The 20,700-nt window shown below is 41.8% G+C and overlaps 1 protein-coding gene across 3 annotated transcripts in view; it reads right to left on the reverse strand.

Annotated features, from left to right (window-relative positions):
• svild (supervillin d) overlaps positions 1-20,700 on the reverse strand; it is an 89,582-nt gene that overhangs the window by 33,191 nt on the left and 35,691 nt on the right. For 2 of the 3 annotated variants that reach the window (XR_011516894.1, XM_015976578.3), the window contains exons 3-4: positions 10,702-10,736; positions 4,972-5,033 (exon numbers count right to left, since the gene is read on the reverse strand). Coding sequence is in view for 2 of the 3 variants with exons in the window: in XM_015976578.3 (XP_015832064.3) it covers positions 4,972-5,033; positions 10,702-10,736 (97 nt within the window). In the remaining variant the exon portion in view is untranslated. The remainder of the gene's footprint in view (positions 1-4,971; positions 5,034-10,701; positions 10,737-20,700) is intronic. The other variant, XM_015976579.3, reaches the window with a different exon arrangement.

Genomic DNA, 20,700 nt, shown 5'->3' on the forward strand with positions numbered 1-20,700 from the left:
CTGGTCACGTGGTGTTAATCGCCTCTCGTAACCCCCTGTACACTACACGACCGCTCGGCGCAAAACTCGCCCCGATGTCGTGGCTTCTCGCACGACTGGAAAATCGGCTCAAAAAAGTGAAAAAGTCGCACAGTGTACGCCCGGCTTTATGGAGGTGTGACCAAGTCATTGCTTTGCAAGTCACAAGTCTTTCCAGCCAAGTCTCGAATCAAGTCCAAATCAAAAACAACCAAGTCCAAGTCAAGCCCAAAGTCAATGAAGTGGAAGTCCAAGTCAATTCCAAGTCATTAACTTTGAATTTTCAAGTCATAATCAAGTCATCTGTCCAACTTCAATTCAATGACGATGTTAAATAAATAAACTCCAGAAATAAAGCTTCACTTATTTGCTCAAACAAGCAGGAAGTGCAACTGAACTTGATCATAAACAAAGTGCTGCTGCATTTAGCAGTACAAGATCAAACCAAGAACCAAGAATGATTTATGATTTTTGTCCATGTCGTGTCACTTTTGTGCTAAAATATCAGATATGCTCAAGTCATCGTCAAGTCAACAGATGCAAGTTGATTCAAGTCGCAAGTCATTGGCGTTCAAGTCCGAGTTAAGTCGTAAGTCTTTATAGATTTATCAAGTCAAGTCAGAAGTCATTAAAATAATGACTCGAGTCCAAGTCATGTGACTCGAGTCCACACCTCAGCTTATGGAAGTTACGTTACCACGTAAAAAAATATTTAGGCAGTAAATGACACAAGTTTAATAACTAAACTGCTAAACTCTCTGAAAACATATGTGAAAGAACAGAATCGTAAAAGATATCCCATATATATTGGCCAAGCGGTCTTGCCGTCGTATGATGAATACCAAATAGATAATAATAATAATAATGCATTGAACTTATATAGCGCTTTTCTAGACACCCAAAGACACTTTCCACACACTCTCACATTCACACACTGCTAGTGATGGTAAGCTACTTGTAGCCACAGCCGCCCTGGGGAGGTCTGACAGAGGCGAGGCTGCCATTTGGCGCCGTCGGCCCCTCTGACCACCACTAACACAGGCAAGTTGGGTGAAGTGTCTTGCCAAAGGACACAACAGCAGGATACCCCTGGCGGGAGCTGGAATTGAACCCATGACCCTCCGATCACAAGGCAACCCGCTCTACCACCTGAGCTACTGCTGCCCCAACCTGAAACACCAAAGTGAACATAGCTTTCATGAGTTCAAAGCCTAAGCAAACTTCTGGAAGATCTGCTATTTGCATTCCTTTCTACTCTTAATTAAATAGTTGATGTAACCAAAGTCAGTTTTGATGATCTTTAGGATTAGCAAAAAAGCCTAATTTTATGCTTGATGGTTTGATTACTATTATTTTTAATAAAAAAAACTCAATGTTTGCACATACATTCCATTAAAAGAATGCATCTGAATGTTGTACAGTGTACAGCATGAAACATGCAGCTGTGTTGGTAAACACTTTAGTGAGCCCCTGGAGAGACCTGGCATGGGTAAGTGGATCTCCAGCTGTGAGGAAAATACTTTAAGTTGAAATTCCTAAAATTAGGCAAACCTCTTACAAACTATGTGCAGCTCAGTGAGCACACTAAAGGAGGTTGTTTTCTGCGGCACACATTTATTAATTCCTCTTACGAGTAAAGGAAATCAAAGTGTAAATTAGTTCTGTTCCTCTCAAGAAGTCTCCACACAGATTATGACTCTACCCCCATTTATATAAATACTGATTTACTGGTTTTCCACAGAAGCTGAACAGTTGATTGAATAATCAGGACAGTGAAGACAGAAAAGTGCTACCTGCCGGTGTAGTGATAGAAGCACATTAAAATAAAAGATTTAGGACAGACAATGGGCTCAACAATAGGCTCCATTTAGGAACCTGTTTTTCCACAGTTTATTTGTTGGAGAAACATTTAACCATCTGGGTTCGCTTGGCCAGGATTGGCACCACTCCTGGTCTGTAAATGCCAAATTAGAACAGCTTTACATCAAACATTATGAGACCTAACCACTTCTGAAACCTCAGCAGTCTGGGAAAACCAGATTCCCAGTTCATGTTCAAGCTCACATGTGAAGACTTCCCACAGGATTTGGGGCAATCTTGAGTTCTTGTACATATCTTTTAGCACTCTAACCTTTTCCTTCCACAAGCATCTTTAGGCCTACACAGATTGTGTGAGCTGAAGTCACATCTTTGGACAGGCATGCAACCAGGTGCAGGACAGCTCAGTGCAGAAAGGAATGGCTCTATTTGTTTTTAATGGAGCAAACATCCAGGGAAGAGTTGAAGTGTGCAACAGCTGCACTGGAAAGGCTGGATGTAAACCAGCACGTGGAGTGGAAAGGACCTGGCACATGTAGGAGAAAAACAGCTGCAACATAACCAGGAAATTTGTGAAGTCAAATTAAGATTAATGTTGGGTTGTTCGCTTAATAGATTTGGACTTGATTGATTTACATACTGGCAAATGAAGGGCAGCTTGGATACAATGTGTGGGAAGCAAAACTGGAATGACCCATCAATGATCTGGAATGATTTAGTTGCACCGATTTCAAATAAAGATCCAGCAGAGAACGCTGAAACATTCTGAATGGACCTCTTACAAAAACGACTCACCTTTCATTCAAAATCATTCATTTACAGATGTCACAAAGATGGAAAATCAGTCGAGTTTAGAGTGAAATATTTCATGTTATATTGCATGACAATGTTTGATGTAAGTCGCTGTGTCCTTGGGAAAAACACTTCACCCTCCTTGCCTACTGGTGGTTGTCGGAGAGGCTGGTGGCTCCTGTCCTTGGAAACCTGGCCTACGTCAGTGCTCCCCAGTGCAGCTAGCTTATAACCACCAGTGTGTGAATGAATTAATGACTTATGTGTTGTACAGAGCCTTGTGGGGTTGTAGGGCCCTAGAAGACACTATATAAATACAGGTCATTTACCAATGTTTGACATAAGTGTGGCAAGGTGAATAAACGAGGGCCCGGGCGGGATTCGATCCCCAGACTCCCGGGTGAGAGTCATACGCTCTAACCAGTCAGCCAAAGGGACATCCCCTTGGCCAAGTAGCCAGGGCGCATGATCAATCGGGACACTGTGACAGAATGCTCACACTGTCACATCTTCCCCCCTCTTTCCACAAGCACGTCCTCGTGCTCCCGCGCAGGGTGCCACAAACTTCACATCCATGGACCTACTTGACAGTACTACATGGATCCTGCCAACAACGCCAAATGTGGCAAGGTGAATAAACGAGGGCCCGGGCGGGATTCGATCCCCAGACTCCCGGGTGAGAGTCATACGCTCTAACCAGTCAGCCAAAGGGACATCCCCTTGGCCAAGTAGCCAGGGCGCATGATCAATCGGGACACTGTGACAGAATGCTCACACTGTCAAATAAGTAAATTAAGTTTGTGTACTACTCTGTTGTGAAGGTTTCTATCACCTCAAAGCATTTAAAACTGACTTTATTTCCTAAAGAAACACCGTCATTCTAACCAAATGGATAAATAATCCACACTTGTAGCACCTTTCTGAGTCTGACGACTCCAAAGCGTTTTACACTACAGTGTATTATTCATCCATTCACACACACACAATCACATACTAATAGTGATGAACTACAATGTAGCCACAGCTGCCCTGGGGCACACTGAAAGAGGCCAGGCTGGCAAGCACAGGCGCCACCGGTCCCTCCAGCCACCACCCATTTATCCATCCATTTTTAGCCGCTTATCCGGAGTCGGGTCGCGGGGGCAGCAGCTTAAGCCGAGAGGCCCAGACTTCCTTCTCCCCAGCTACTTGGACCAACTCCCTCGGGGGAATCGCAAGGCGTTCCCTGGCCAGCCAAGAGACATAGTCCCTCCAGCGTGTCCTGGGTCTTCCTTTGGGTCTCCTCCTGGTTGGATGTGCCCGGAAAACCTCACAATGGAGGAGTCCAGGATGCACCCAAACTTAACTGGCTCCTCTCGACATGGAGGAGCCGCAGGTCTACCCACAGCCCCTCCTGGATGACCGAGCTTCTCACCCTATCTCTAAGGGAGAGTCCAGCCACCCTGCAGAGAAAAACTAATTTCGGCCACTTGTATTGGTCACTCCTCAAAGGTCATGATCATAGGCGAGAGTGGGAACGTAGATCGATAGGTAAATTGAGAGCTTTGCCTTCCGGCTCAGCTCTCTCTTCACCACAACAGACTGGTACAACACCAACATCACTGCAGATGCAGCACCAATCTGTCTATAGATCTCATGCTCCATTCTTCCCGTGCAGTGCGCACGGATCATTCCGCTACCGTTCCTCATCCGTGACAGTGAGGGGAGGCGCACGGATTGCTCCGTTATCGTTATCGTGGTTTGTTGTGCTGCTGTGCGTCGTCCGTGTCAGCAGAGAAGGTAGGGAGGGGGGTAGGACCTGCCAGGCTTATAAAGCGCTGGGGGAGAGGCTGGATTGGTTGGGCGAACTCCCATGCATCGACCACCACCAGCAGGCAAAAAGGGTGAAGTGTCTTGCTCAAGGACCAGCATGTAATGTGGCCTTTTTATTGTGTGTAATGCTTTTTATGGTTGTTTTATACTGCTCTTACGTGTGTTTCTTATTGCTTCTTGTATTGTTCAGCACCTTGGGCATGATAATGTTGCAGAAGGGGCTTTAAATATAAAGTGAAATGAAAATGAAAAAATGAAAGGACACAATGGCAGAATTCCCTGCAGGGAGCAGGAATCGATCCTTCTAGCCCCTGATTACTGGACAACCTGCCCTACAACACACCTTAAGCCAAGTCTGGAGTAAACTTAATCTTTGCTTAACTAATTTAAGGCTTTACAGCAAAATGCAATGTTGTACCACAGAGTTTATGTCCTAAAACTGTAGGCGTAATAATGCATACAAAGACAAACATCAATGAAAAAAATATATTAATAAATAATAAAAAACAAAAAATGACTGTAATAGAATACCTTCATACGAGACATCCTGGAAGTTAGACTTCTCCTGGTAAGCTCCACAGACTTCTCATCTGCTAAGGAAAACACACCAATAGTGCATTGTGCATTCATATTAGTGTCCTAATAGGCATTTAAATTCACACAGGCACAAACTGTATCCATATTGATCTGAATAATTGTTGAAATGTTGTGCACTCATGTAACAAGAACACACATGCATCACACACCAACTTGGTTCAACCGGAAGTTGTCCTTGCTCGAGATAACAGCGTAAAACCAGGATGGATAATCTGACAATGTTACTGATTTCACTATGTCTCAGGTCCAAGATAAATGATAAATGACCCGCACTTGTATAGGGCCTTTTAGAATCACAGGAGTGCAAAGCGCTCTATACTGCAGTGTACCATTCATCCATTCATGCACTGATGGTGATGAGTTACAATGTAGCCACAGCTGCCCTGGCCAGACTGACGTGGGCGAGGCTACTGAGCACAGCCGCCACCGGTCCCTCCGACCACCACCAGCAGGCAAGGTGGGTTAAGAGTCTTTCCCAAGAACCCAAAACCAGAATACTCTGAGCCTGGATCGAACCTGAAACCTTCTGATTACAGGACAATCCACTTAACCTCCTGAGCTACTGCTGCCCCCAGTATGATAAATGAAACAAAAGGCCTCAGGTTGAGTTTAAAAAATGTGGTTATTTCAGTAAATGTTTTCATTCCGTTACAAATGCAAACACATTAACTTTGTGTTTAAACATCTTTTAAAAAGAAAACTAGGATTAAATCTCATGTGATGGGCCTGATGAAAAACAGAACAGAGATTAAAATCGAATCTAAACACAAGTAACCCATTAAATGGAATAATATTCTAAAACAACGTAAATTTCTTAATTCACTGCACTTTAATCCAGTCTCCCTCTTTAAATCAGCTTTTATTGCCTTGACAATGTGATGTTTCAACCCATAATAATGGCATGTCTTTGATAAACTAAGTATTTCCAGTGGAAGAAAACCAAAAGAAAGCTCCTCGTCTGATTAATGTTTTCAGGCTCCCCTGCTGTCCAGAGCTTAGTGTGATTTACTTCAAATGATGAAATATTAAGCATTGCAGACTGGTGACTCCACTCAAACTGCCCTCATAGTTTTGACTTTAGTCCAATATTTTTTTACATAATCAGTGATCCAAGGCCAAAAGCAGAGTCAGGGGGAAAAAAGAAACTGAAGAAATGGAAAAAAAAATCTACTTAGGTCAACAAACTATTCCTTAAGTGTTTACATCTGTCTTTCAAGACAGCTCTCATACAGCTGCTTAGTTTTATTGGATGGACCTTTGACCTGGGAACTGCAGAGTGTAAATATCAGCCTAAATGTTCAGAAGATCAAAGTATAGCATACAATCTGCATGACCTGGAGTAACACAACAACCCCTGATATGATAAAGGGCAATGTCCCACTTTAAAGTTATTTAACCATTGCGAAGTGTGGGTCGGTGTAAAGGTGATACACTTTCATTATCTTTAATTCTTTGTAGTTTAGTTAATGATATTTAATAGAGGCTATTGGCATACATATTTAGTTTAGGTTAAATACCTTGTTGGTGGATATCATCAGCTGGCCCAAGCACTGAAGTTGGTGCAAACACCTGGCCTCAAAAATCTATTTTATTCTCTCTCATCTCCCCCCCCCCCCCCCCCCCCCCCAAGAAACCAAAACAAAACCTCACACACACTAATATGTCGTTGGACCGCCTTTAGCTTTAGCAAAGTCTCGCTTCTGTCAATGGGCCTCGGGGCAGCAATGGTTATTAGGGATTAGTGTTGGGCGATATGGCCTAAAATCAATATCACAATATATTGAGGATTTCACCTTGGTAACAATAAACAGACGATAACTACAGGTATGCGCAGAGACAAAATTTGTCCACTAGGTGGGGCTGTCACATGTATTACGTTGAGTCACATTTTTACATGACTTAAGTTGGTACAGCTTCTTAAAGGGACATGAATGTTGCCAACCTACACACATCTTTTCATTTGTTTATTATCACGTTTATTGACATGGGAAAATTTATCGACAGGAGTCACAAATTTCGATAATGATAAGTGTTCAATTTATCGTCCAGCCCTACTAGGGATGTGTATTGGTGAAATTATGGCGATATGATACGTATCACGATACGGAGAGACGATACATACAATATATTACAATATGATGCCATGCATTCAATCAGGCAATTTTTTTAGACTGAATTTATTATAGGAAAATTCAATAAACAGTCCAAACTGACACTTAACATGTTTAACATGAGGTATCTGAACCATAACAGAGGGATTAACATTTCAACGGTGGAAACACAACCCATTACACACTGCTGCCAACTAGTGGTCAGCATTTGAATTGCCCCCCAAAAGATAAAACACAAATGTTTGCATGTAAATTATTCCAAAAATTAAATTCACAGCTTCGATATATAGTAATATCGCTGAAAAAAATCACAATATATTGCCATGTCGATATTTTCTTACATCCCTAGTAGTGGCTACGATGTAGCTCAATCACCACCAGAGTGTGAATGTGCGTGTGAATGGATGAATGATGCACTATAGTGTAAAGCGCTTTGGAGTCCTCTGACTCAGAAAGGCGCTATACAAGTGAGAGTCATTTATCATTTTCATTAGAGCTCACATTCACTGTGGCATTGTTTCAATGAGCTTCTGCAGTGTCACAAGATTTATTTCCATCCAATGTTGCATTAATGTTTCACCAAGATCTTGCATTGATGATGGCAGAGTCTGACTACCCCACAAAGCCTTCTCCAGCTCATCCCAAAGATTTTCAATGGGGTTAAGGTCTGAAATCTGTGGTGGCCAATCCAAGTGTGAAAATGATGTCTAACGCCGGGGACACACTGGCCGCGGAAGAGCAGCGGAAGCGCCGCGAAAATGGGACCGCCTTCATTCGGCGCCCTTGTTAAGCTATTCTACAGACCACATGGGCCGCCGAAGCGCCGCGAATCGCCTCGCGCCGGCGCTCCAGCCCGCGCCGTGCAGCGATCATTTCGGCGTTGGCTCTATTTTTTTCGCGAGCCGCGGGTGATTTGCGTCAATTCTGGCAGGAAGTCAAACGTATACATAAGAGGCAGGCCGGTAAAGTTAACAAAATAAAGCATTTCAAAATAAAATTCCGCAATAATCAAATGTGTTCGTAAACAGACACTGCAGAAAAACCACACGAACACGCACACACATCGAACTTGTGTGCGTGTGTGACCACGTGAAGGGGTGTGTGGTTTTGGGTGTCTTTTCACCAGAGCAAACAGGACAGAGAGGCAGAAAGTCTGAGGCAAGCAGTTAGGATGGATGACTTTAAATGAATTATGGAAGTTGAGAAACACAAGGAGCTGTACGACCCCCGAAAAACATGGTTATTTACGTACCCATTTCGGAAGAAACTGCTAGGATACCGCTGCAGAATTGGAGCGGGTTCCAAGAGATTCAACTGGCAGAAACAACTCATACCATAGGTTCACCCACACAAACACACACACACACACACACACACACACACACACACACGCACACGCACACACACGCGTACAAACACTCAAACGTAGAGGAAAAGAGCTGAGAAAAGGCAGAGAGGAAATGGAGGACACCAAGTGTTTAAAAGAAAAACTACAGCTGAGCAGAGGCGCGTCTGATCTGAACTGAGGAGCGGCGAGCAGCGGCCGAATTTCATGAGCGATTCGCTTCTCGGCGCTTCCGCGGCCGGTGTGTCCCCGGCGTCATGCTCCTTGAACCAATCTTTCACTGTTTAAGCTCGATGAATCCTGGCATTGTCATCTTGTCACCTGGCATTTTCATCAGGGAAGATGGAATAACCTGGCCATTCAGTATATCCAGGTAGTCAGCTGACCTCATTCTTGGAGCACATCTTGTTGCTGAACCTAGACCGGACCAACTGCAGCAACCCCAGATCATAACACTGCCCCCACAGACTTGTACAGTTGGCACTAGGCATGATGGGTGCATCACCTCATTTGCCTCTCTTCTTACCCTGATGCACCCATCACTCTGGAACAGGATCCATCTGGACACAGACCAGTTTATAATAATACGTTGGACAGTTCTTGGCCCAGTTATAGTCGTTTCTACGATCTCCTTAGAGGTTCTCTGCTTGATGCATGCCAATGATCTGACCCTTCTTAAACAGATATGGCCACAACCATTAGATGTCTTTCCACATGTTTTTTTAAGAAACGAGAGGTAACTCATTGCACCAGTTGGGATTAAATAACTTGTTACCATCAGAAAGATAACCATCCATGCAGTAATTTTCCAATTGAAGGCTCTACCTATTTGCTTAGTTAAATCCAGGTGGAGACTTTTTTGGCCTGGCGGTTTATTTCCATTCACTGAATTGTACCATATCTGGATTCCCAATAAGAACACAGTCATTAACATGCTTGTCTGCTTGTTTTCAGACAAACTGAAATAAGAACTATACTACCACATTCAAGATTAAATGTGACCATGATACTATCATCAAATAAATCACCAGAGACAGCTGCACTGCTTTGATGCCAGCTACATTTACCTGAATGAGAATAACAAAGTTCAGAGGCATTACTCACAGCTCTGCAGTCAGCTGAAACAACTGTTACCACTGACTGAGTATAGTACACGGAGAGAAACAGCAAGTTTCCCTTTATGGGGCTGATTTAACAATAATGTTCAATGGAATAAAATGGTTGATACCACATTAAAATTAACTTAATAATTTACCTGTTACACCTCATTTGAACAAGTGTGTGGCTCAATCTAGTATGTTTAAAGGGGATACTAGGCAGTTTCGTTTGCATCTAGCACCCCATAGTGTACGTTATTATGTGTGATCAAATAAGTGAAACTTAGCTCTTTGTTGTGAGTTTGTCATTTTAACACCTTAACCTAACAGCAGAACAACCTCCCTTAGTTTATACAGGAATGGTTCATCACTAAACTAAACAAATCAGCTGTGTTCATAATCTTAAAGATGCAGGAAAAGTGCTGGAAGCAGTCAGCAGTGCCAGGTATGTTAGCTCAAATGTTTTCCACAGGTGGTGGCCCAGCACTCTGAAGTTGCAAATGCAGTATTCTGGCCACAGAGGATGGTGGGGGTCCGAGTGGCCTTTCATTAACCCTGTGTAAAGGGTCATTTTAGCATACAACTGGCTCAAGAAAATTATTTATAAAAAATGAAAAATTTGCATAGAATCCCTTTAAAAAGGTAAATGAATACAGAAATGTAGGTAATTTATTGCTCGGTTACTTGACACAAACACTTTAATAGTGTGGGCTCTGGTAGCTGAGTGTGAGTTCATAGCTGTTAGTAGTCTAGAAGTGACGACCATAATTGGAAAGATCTTAAAATGCTTGCTACATAACAGCCTACAATAAACACATGAACCAGAAAAGGTGTCTGAATAAGTGCAAACATCCCAAACATAATCTCCTCTTGTATTATCAAAAGAAAAAGTGTGGTTAACATGCTTTAAATAACTGCATTTATTTCATCCCATTCAACCTCTGTGGACAAGTACTAAAATGCACCCATCAATAAACCCAGTAGGTGATCTGACATCAGCAGTGAGCTCGGTATTGCTTTCAGACTGACTAATAGAAAGCACCCCAATGAGAAAGCAGGCTGTGAAACAATAGAGGATGTGAGAGCGGTGAAAGTAGAGGCTTCATCTTACCGTCAGGCTCGTCTGTGCCACCAGTTTCCAGCAGCCTAGCAGAGACAGAAGCAGAAATAAGTGACATCACCCATTGGCATAATCAAGTGATGGAATTATGCCAGTTATGACTGATGCTCCTATGAAATGGGAAGAAAAACAATCAAAGAAACCTACGAGTGTGCTCCATAAAATACATGATCTAGGATGAGCCAGCAACAGGAGAACAGTGGCGAGCCGCTTTCTGTACCTCACATAGTGTGTCCTACAACGTTTACACATGCTTCACTTTTAACTGTTGCAATGATATAACAGCAGTGGCTGTGTAGCGTCTGAAGGGGGTCATTCTTCTCTAAGTAATGGGCATTAAAAATGGATGGGGACAGCAGCTGCCTTTGGGGTAGAAGCAATGATGTAACAAGAGTAGGGGAGAGTGTTGCTTTTAACACAAAGAGGAATCATATTGGACATCTGGGAGAGGTCAAAGGTTTTGGAAGAAGGGTAGTCAATGGCAAGCTGGATGGTCACAGCTAAGAGTCAATCTAGTGCTTTTCAGTCTCTGTACAAATGCTCATTCATTTAAAAAGTGAACTTCATGGAGAACCTTTTTGTGATTCATAAAAACTGTGAAAGAGTAAGTTTGTATTGCAAACAGCCATTTGGTAGCCATTAGAACTCATTGTGTGACAGCATGCTTCTTGTTGGTTTGGCCCATTGAGCTTGTACTCTTGGATCCAACAGTCTGACACAAACTGCATTAATATTGTGCCATGAAAAAATATTTACTAAATTAAGATCAGCCACAAAATCTAAAACCACAATGTGACAACAGAGAACTGCAGTAATCCTAAAAGCTGTGGCCAGCGTAACTTGGTGTTTCTGATGTAGAATGTGTTGCTGTCAACTTCCTAAAAAAACCAACGTACTTCTTTGACTCTTCAGATTTGCCACACTAGCGTTCCTAGAATTCTTGTCATACCCGCTTTTGTTGTGCAAAATGTCACTCATTAAGACACACGCACATTCAGATAGCATGCTGTTGTCTTGTGAGCTGCAACAGGGTTGTTGTGGTACTAATTTAAGCTCCAACATGCTTTGAGCACAGCTAACTTGGTTTGTTCCACATTAGAACTGACATCGTTTCTACATGAGTGAAGCAGCATAATAGTTTTATTCAGTATTGACTAGTCCTGCTATTTTTCCAGCTTGGGTAAATTACAAAATATGTAGATTTCTCCACAATTTAAACTAGGCTTGTTGTTGTCCATTTTCAAAAGATTTAATTTTTTCAAACACTGTAATTGTGTGCCCTTAAAACTCAGGTTGGGTTTAAGCTAATCTTATACCCCTTGGTGGTATTTTTGTATAACGTTCTCCCATACACAAACCACTTGCTTTGGTTGGCTTTGATGCAGACTTCTTAACGACAAAATTTTCTCTTCTAAATTATAAACCATCCTGCTCACATTAAACATCCTTTCTAGGGCTGCACAATATATCGCAAATATATCATTATCGCGATATCAGCCCGCACAATATGCATATCGCAAAGAACAAATAAATATTGCAATGGATGGTCAGCTCAAATGTTTGCTACACACATAATGCATTCTGTCAATCAAACGGATGCATGATGTCTTTTTAAGAAATCAAATAGAGCTCTTCACCCATTTGGCCAATTGGGTGGGTTCTCATTGGTTAGAGGTGGACAGCACTTAATTTTGATAGTTAGCAAACACCTGAGTTAGCTTTGTTCTGCTCTTTCTGCTGATTCTGCTTTTCCTGGGATCCACTGATTGCCTTTTCTTGTTCATTTTCTTTTTCCCTTTTCTTCACATCTTTTTCTTTTCTCATTTAAATGATTTATTTGTCAGTTTTTTAGTTCTTTGTTTTTGAGTTTTTGTTCCCAAGTTAAGTTTTTATTTATCACAAGTAATATCGTCATCGCAATATTAATCACTGTTATCGCATATCGCAAGTTTTCCTAATATCGCGCAGCCCTAATCCTTTCCATTTTTTTTTGGTCCAATTGCAGGTGTGGTTCACTCATTTAATCAATACATTTGTAGTGGTATCTAGCTGAAATGAATGCCTTAAAAGTCAAACTTTGGGGAAATAAAGCTCTGGTGCACCATTTTCAGGAACTAGACGTTTTCCTGAACAGAGCTGAGCTTCAGACAGTAGGATTTTGAGTCTTACTTTCTGATATTTGGACATCTCACCTCTATACTTTTAGGACTGGATCATAGTTACAAACAATATTTAGGGCTATCATCCCTCAATATAATTTTATTATAAGCTTCAACATGTTAGGTATAAAATATGCTAACAGCAGGGTTGATTGAACAGTACAAAGAAGCCTGCCTGCAACAACTTAAACACACTTGTATTCATTGCTACTCCACTTTCACATTTCAAAGCTTATTATCAGTCCTTGGTGATAAAGTGTTTTAACAGACTGGCTGCCTTAGTTTGTAACCACAAAGAAATGGTGACACTTGCCCAACCCACAGTTTGGCAAGCAGCTACAGGGAGGAGCAGCTTACATCTGTCTTATGCAGCCAGACCTAACAGTGACGTTAAATAAAATCAGTCATTCAAAGTAACAAGATAAAGTGAAGCCCATTTAAACTATGGTCAACATTTCATTAATCAAAAGCATTCAGTACATTTCCTCCTGAGACAATAAATTGTATCACCAATGGGTTCAAACTCAAAAACAAATGACAAATATTTTAAAGATGCAGTCAAGACTTTGGCTGATCTCAAAGACTGAGATAAAAAAAAAGGATTATAATTGAATGTTCAGTGAACTATTTGAATTTTGGAAAGTTCAGGTAAAACTTTTAGATAGTTGAAGAATTCAGCTAGGGCTGGGTGATATGGCCTCAAATCTATATTGCGATATAATCTGAAGCATGTGCGATAACAATATTTATTGCAATATATTTTTTCCTCTGTTTATATATGTCAAAATGACATGCTTTTAGAAAATCTTCATATGGCAAATGTATTGCAGCAGAATAAAGACATCCAAAAAGAATGCTCTTCCCCCTCCGCCCTCTCCATGCTTGTGGTCACTGCCATTCTGTTGTCCCAATGTCGGCGCGTGTGCACATCTTAGTGACGTCATGCGTTACCGCGATATCGCAATAGAGCCAAAAACTCTATCATTACCCAATTTTATCTTGTTTATGCATTATATCATTTATATTGCCCACTCCTAAATTCAGCCACATTAAACAATAATTAGATTAGAATAATTAGATCTCACATGAGTCACATCTAGGGTTGACACGGTAACCGGTGTAGCGGTAAACCCCGGTAAAAATGTAGACAATAATAATAACAGTCTTATTTTTAAAAAAATACATTATCTCTGTGGATTACCGTAGCTGCGGTGTAGGCGCAGTGACCCTTACCAGCCACCATATCATCTGCTGAAGTTGCCGGCGGCACATGCACACTTTTTTGTTTACAACCAAAACTTTCTTGAAGCTAATGCTGAAATAATGGCCAAAGGAGGAGACGGCAGCGCTCAGGACATTTATTACCCCTCAAAGGGGACAAAGTCGGAAGTATAGGCATTTTTTGGATATTTGAAGAATGCCGATGAACAGTTGATAGAAGACGGCTATCCTGTTTGCAGCACGTGCAGGAAGTGTCTGTGAAAGGCAGCAACGCTTCAAATCTCATGACACATCTGCGTGACCATCACCCACAACTCTACAGTCAACGCAAGGCAAGTTAACATTAGCGTTTTACCTCAAATGCGTGATTCGAGGATTTGGGTTGAGGAAGAATGCAATGAGTCGCTATGTAAAGCAGCCACAGCACCCGCTACCTGCATATAAACCGTGTCGCGGACACCCCCATATTGAAATGACGCTATGCATTACGGGGCTCCCAGGGGCAGATAAGAGTTGGTCTCTCTCCGAGAATAATTATGAATTAAACAATGATTACTGCCTGATGACATTTTCCTAAATCTGCAAAGCTCACTGGAAGGACACAAACTGAGGACAATATTTTCCTGATATAGGGTTTATTACTCAAGTAAGGGTAAAAAAGTATCTGATTAGAAGGTTACTTGAGTACTGAGTATCATCTGATCTAATTTTTTAAAATGATGACATCAAACAGACAAAAAATAAGAAGTTATGGGCAACTATTGGGATATTAAAGACTAAAAGGAAAATATGTAAACAAATAAAACCTAATTACAAAATAACAAATTTTAGGCAAAATTTGGACACACACTGAGGACAACATTTTCCTGATATACAGGGTTTATTTAGTTGTCTGAAAATGTAACACTTTTTAAAAAATACTGCAAAAAATACCGAAAACCGTGATAATTTTGGTCACAATAACCGTGAGGTTAAATTTTCACACCGTGACAACCCTAGTCACATCCCTGTTCACAAAAACACCAACCCAAAAAAACCATAGCCATAGTGGCTAACAGTATCAGACAGGACAAAACTTTACACAAAAGAACAAACCCCACAGCAGATGGCATAGCACAACTGATAGGACTGGTAGCTAACTCCACTTACTTCACGTACGATAACACAATATACAAACAACTTGAAGGCTTCGCCATGGGTAACCCGTTATCAGCCACCCTGTGCGAGTTTTTCATGGAAGACCTAGAAAACCCTCCACCTGCGCAGCGGCTGCAAACTCACTGATGCACCTGCAGCCTCTCTGAGTTCCTGCAGCTTTAAACATTAAAATAATTATTTCATTTTCTGTTCCTCACTTCTGATTTCCTTCAATGGTGTCTGTTTGTTGCAACCACCTGTTAAAAAAATGAACTTGTTTTTAGTTGACTATTTTTCTGTCCTGTCTGTTTATTATCTTCCCGCATCTCTTCTCAATCCTAAAGAAAAACTGCTACCTGGTTTCATATATATTCACCTTATGAGTTACCTTTGAACTGCAGTTCTAAAAGATCTACGGACTGCAAAAACATCAGTGTGCGCCGGCCGCACCGGTGAGATAAAATCAACGGAGGACAAAACAGGTGATGCACTCCGCTCCACAGCAGCGAAACGCATCAGGCACAAATAAAAGACAGAAAACATGTAAGGAAATGAGTCAACATGAACGATCGCATGTTAAATTTGTTTTTGAGGTGGCGACACCTAATTTGATAAAGTTACTGTGGCCGTGCTCAGGACGCAGCTGTCTGGAGCGCGTCAACGATCAGAGCTTTGCATGCACAAGCTGGTTAAGGTTAGGATGGGGGTGAGGGGAAGGTTAAATTGCAAGAGGGTAATGGTCACAATTCGGTCAAATGTCCGTTTTACAGCGGGCGTCAGATACCGACGCTCTGGCACAGCACGTCGCCTCCCAACGTGTAGGGGGCTCGTCACCTGCTGTCGTTTCCGAGGACTGCATCTTGTTGGTCATTCTCACGTGACAGCGACTAGTCTATGAAAGGCATAAAAAGTCACCACAGAGCAGTGAAGTCGACTAGTTGACACAACCCCTAGCACGTACAGGGCAAAATCTGCAAAGTGAAGCTCTCCTTCCACTGGAGCACATTGGCAATGCACAAGCACCTTAAAAGGAAGCACGCCTTGGCGGAGAACGAAGAGTCGCCTCTCTAAGCAAATTACCTTGTTAGCTGCTAACTAACTAAGAGAGAGAGGGGGGGGGGGGCGAAAGAGAGAGAGAGAGAGAGAGAGAGAGAGAGAGAGAGAGAGAGAGAGAGAGAGAGAGAGAGAGAGAGAGAGAGAGAGAGAGAGAGAGAGAGAGAGAGAGAGAGAGAGAGAGAGAGAGAGAGAGAGAGAGAGAGAGAGAGAGAGAGAGAGAGAGAGAGAGAGAGAGAGAGAGAGAGACTTCATTGGTGTAGCTACAACAGAAGTGATGGCAGATTTTATTACCTTTAGAACACGTATACATGTCACACATTTGCTCCAATTATGTTACAGTGTTAAAAAAGTGCCCCTCTTGGACGAGTTTTTTTGCAAAGCCAAAAAATGAATATTTGAGTTGGATACATTTTTGAGAACATTGTTATTCTAGATGCCTACCTTCGTTTGACTATGTAGCATATGTATTAACAGGTGACAAAAAATTAAAAGCTGATAATAGTGTCGATGTTAATCAGCGTGGCAAGTAGAGATCTTTCCCTCTCTCTTTTTGGAATGTCATAATTCAACTTTAAATTCACGAGCGAATAACTTCTGCCTGACACAGATACATCTTGTGACTGATACATTTACAATCACTGGGAACTGTGTGCTTCCAGTTTCCTTCTTGGTATTCCAGTAACAAATTCACAAACACGCTTCCTTTAAGGGCATGGAATGTATACAAAACTAACTAAATACCACTGAGTGTACGTGTTTTAGGAACACACAGACATCATTCTAAAGAAATGTTAAGAAGATGACAAACAACTGTAGTTAATGCCTAAAATCAATAACATTTGTTGGTCTGGGGATGACATATTGACTGACAATAGCCTTTATTTGCATTTTCAGCATTTTGCTTAAGTGTGTTTGCACATGATGGAGTACAAATGAACTGTGGCACACAGAAACTGTCACGACGACACTAACAAGACACCCTCAGCAGGCGTTTAAGAAATACATGCACCAACAATATTCCTGCTCTCTAACTGAAGTGATTTCTATGCATCGTTTCTCTGTATTTCACCATTATCAAAAACAGTGAGGAAATTGTGGTTGGTAGGAAATACTCAGAATTTGACATTTGGGCCAGGATGTTTGTAACTAAGCAGAGGTCAATAATGCAACTGCAAACAATTTTACCAATTTTATTCTAACAATTTAGTCACAAAGTGTTTTATGTTTATGTATTTAGCAGACACTTTAGTCCACAGCGACTTACAAGTTATAATCGGCATGTTGCCCTTGAGGCTAATAACAATAATTACAACAACAACCAATTTCCAGTCAGTCGTAGGTGGCAGTGAGGCAGATGAATCATGGAGAAGTGGGAACAAGGAGTGGACAGTAGAGAGGGGGACGGGTGCAGGGAGGGTGCTAGTTTAGAAGATGCTCTCTGAAGAGCAGGGTCTTCAGGTGTTTCTTGAAAGTCGAAAAGGAAGCCCCTGTTCTGGTAGTGCTTGGTAGGTCATTCCACATTTGTGGAACGATGCATGAGAAGAGTCTGGATTGTCCTGAGCGTGGTGTAGGCACTGCTAGCCGACGATCCTGTGATGACCGGAGTGGCCGGGCCGAGACGTAAGCCTTTGTAAGAGGATTCAGGTAGATGGGAGCCGTACCATCTCGGACTTTGTATGCTAGTGTTAGCGATTTGAATTTGATGCTTGCAGCTAGCGGTAGCCAATGGAGCTCAATGAACAGAGGGGTGACGTGTGCCCTTACAATAGTTTAATTACAATTGTTAATTGGTTGCTGATCCCTTGCAAAGATGTTTTACAACTATGGTGCTCTGGGCTCAGGATACGTCATTTGAAAAGGGTCTAATACAGCAGTACTCAATAGGCGGCCCGCAGGCACCCCACCCCCGACGGCCGACTGGGAGGTGTAGGGTAGAGCTGAGGAAAATGATCAAATAATCAATGCATCGAGATGTGGGCATAAACGATTCTGCATCATAGAAGAGTACACCATAATGAATTATAGTGGAATGTAATTTTGTTATTTTAACGGCGGCACCAGCGTATAGCATCCAGATCTGTCAGGATGGGTTTTCTCCACATTTATAAGCTTTGGTCCGCCTTCATGTTGTATTGCAGGGCTAAGCGCTGGAGTTGTAACCTGAGATCGAACCCGAACCGAATCAGCCTGATCATTTCTGTCGGATTTGGGCTGTGAATTATGTTAATTGAGCGGGTTGTCGCCTGGAGCGCTTCGTTCTCTGGATCGATCGATCAAAGAGAGAGAGAGGGGGGAGCAAGAGAGAGAGAGAGAGAGAGAGAGAGAGAGAGAGAGAGAGAGAGAGAGAGAGAGAGAGAGAGAGACTGTCTGCTCACACAAGAGAGAGGGCCGGAGGACGCTCCTCCAAACATGCATTATTTTCATAATTTCATTATTTTTCCTCGAAGTGCTCAGTCAGACCAAGTCTTGGGATGTCGAGAGATCTGGTCTTGGGGAGGCAGCGGGTCAATGACGGCAGCTGCAGCGTAATCATCTGTCTCTTTTATTTAGGGACAGGGAGAAGTTAAAAGGAGAGAGAAATAGAAAATAGAAGTTTTTGTTCCACGTTATTCTTTTGTTTCATGATGATAAACTGATGTTAAATTCAACTTAACCCTCTGATGGCAGGCGTTGCAGATTCGCAGCAGTTAAAACCTACCTACCTGGTTACTCCACATACGTATTTCATGAGCATTTTTTAACTCAGAAGTACCGGTACCCCTGAAGGACTTAGTTGTTCATCCTTTTATCAAAACTTATTTTGAGCCTGAGAGGGTTAAATAAAAACTGGGAGGAAGCTGGAGGGGGACAGGTGTTGTCCTTCGTTCTATTGCAAGCTTGTGTGATTTGTGCATTACAGCCAGTAATCCAGCCCCCTCATGACACATCTGCGTGACCATCACCCACAACTTTACAGTCAATGCAAGGCAAGTTAATGTTAGCATTTTAACTAAAATGCGTAATCCGAGGATTTGGGTTGAGGGAGAATGCAACGAGTCGCTATATATAGCAGCCGAAGCGCCCGCTACCTGCATATAAACCGTGTCGCGGACACCCCCATATTGAAATTACGTGCGTTACGAGGCTCCCAGGGGCAGATAAGAGTTGGTCTCTCTCCGAGAATAATTATAAATTTAACAATGATTACTGCCTGATGACATTTTCCCACATCTGCAAAGCTCACTGGAAGGACACAAACCGAGGACAATATTTTCCTGATATAGGGTTTATTACTCAAGTAAGGGTTAAAAAGTATCTGATCAGCAGGCTTCTTGAGTACTGAGTATCATCTGATCTAATATTTTTAAAATGATGACATCAAACAGACAAAAAATAAGAAGTTATGGGCAAATATTGGTAATTTAAAGACTAAAGGGGAAAAATGTAAACACATACAACATAATACAAAATAACAAATTTTAGGCAAAATTTAGACACAAACTGAGGACAATATTTTCCTGATATACAGGGTTCATTTAGTTGTCTGAAAATATAACACGTTTAAAATAATACCGCAATAATACCGAAAACCGCGATAATTTTGGTCACAATAACCGTGAGGTAAAATTTTCACACCGTGACAACCCTACTAAGAACATGATAGAAATTCCAGCAACATAAGAGCAAGTTTAGCAACTTGTTAGAAAAACAAAAACCCATACAAATGCTCCAAGACACTTATACTATGTGCTTTGAATTAGTTAATAAATATCCTGCAGCATGCCTCATATTTCTTCTCTCAACCCCATAAAATAATTGCTTCATACCACCTGACAGGCATTTACTCACAAGTGCAGTCATATCTTGCTTCATTAAGCAACCAAAACAAAACTTGGTTGAGTAGAGTTGAGTAATTCTTTGCCCGTAAGCCCCAAACTTCAACATCAGGAACTGGATAACCCTGGTGCAAATTAGGCAGCATTCACAGAAGCCACGAGCTGCAGAGGATATTTCTCTCTTTAAATGTGTTTTAATGGAAAATCTGTGTTTTAGTTAATTAGTGTTGCTAGTTTTTTTTTTTTTTGTTGTTGAAATAAATAGGCAGTGTCATATGTTCACTCACTGACCAACATTCCTCTATAGGGACAATAAAGCATCTATTCATCTCAGACAGTGTCCACAATAACTCATGTCTTTCCTTGGTTATCCCCTCTGGCAACTTCTTCAGGAACAGACAAGTCCAGCTACTTGCGCAACATAATTTTCATTTAGATTGCAGCTCAAACATCTGCAGCTCTACCACGACTGGGCATGGTCTTGTTCAGACTATGAACAAACCTCAAATAGCTGTAACTAATGATCAGATAGGAAGTCTTCCAAGTCCTCCAGTGTTTTTTTTAATCTACTAGCTCCCTTTCCCATCTGACTTGAGGTGAAC

This window comes from Nothobranchius furzeri, chromosome 16 (genome assembly GCF_043380555.1).
Source record: "Nothobranchius furzeri strain GRZ-AD chromosome 16, NfurGRZ-RIMD1, whole genome shotgun sequence".
NCBI classification, from domain to species: domain Eukaryota; kingdom Metazoa; phylum Chordata; class Actinopteri; order Cyprinodontiformes; family Nothobranchiidae; genus Nothobranchius; species Nothobranchius furzeri.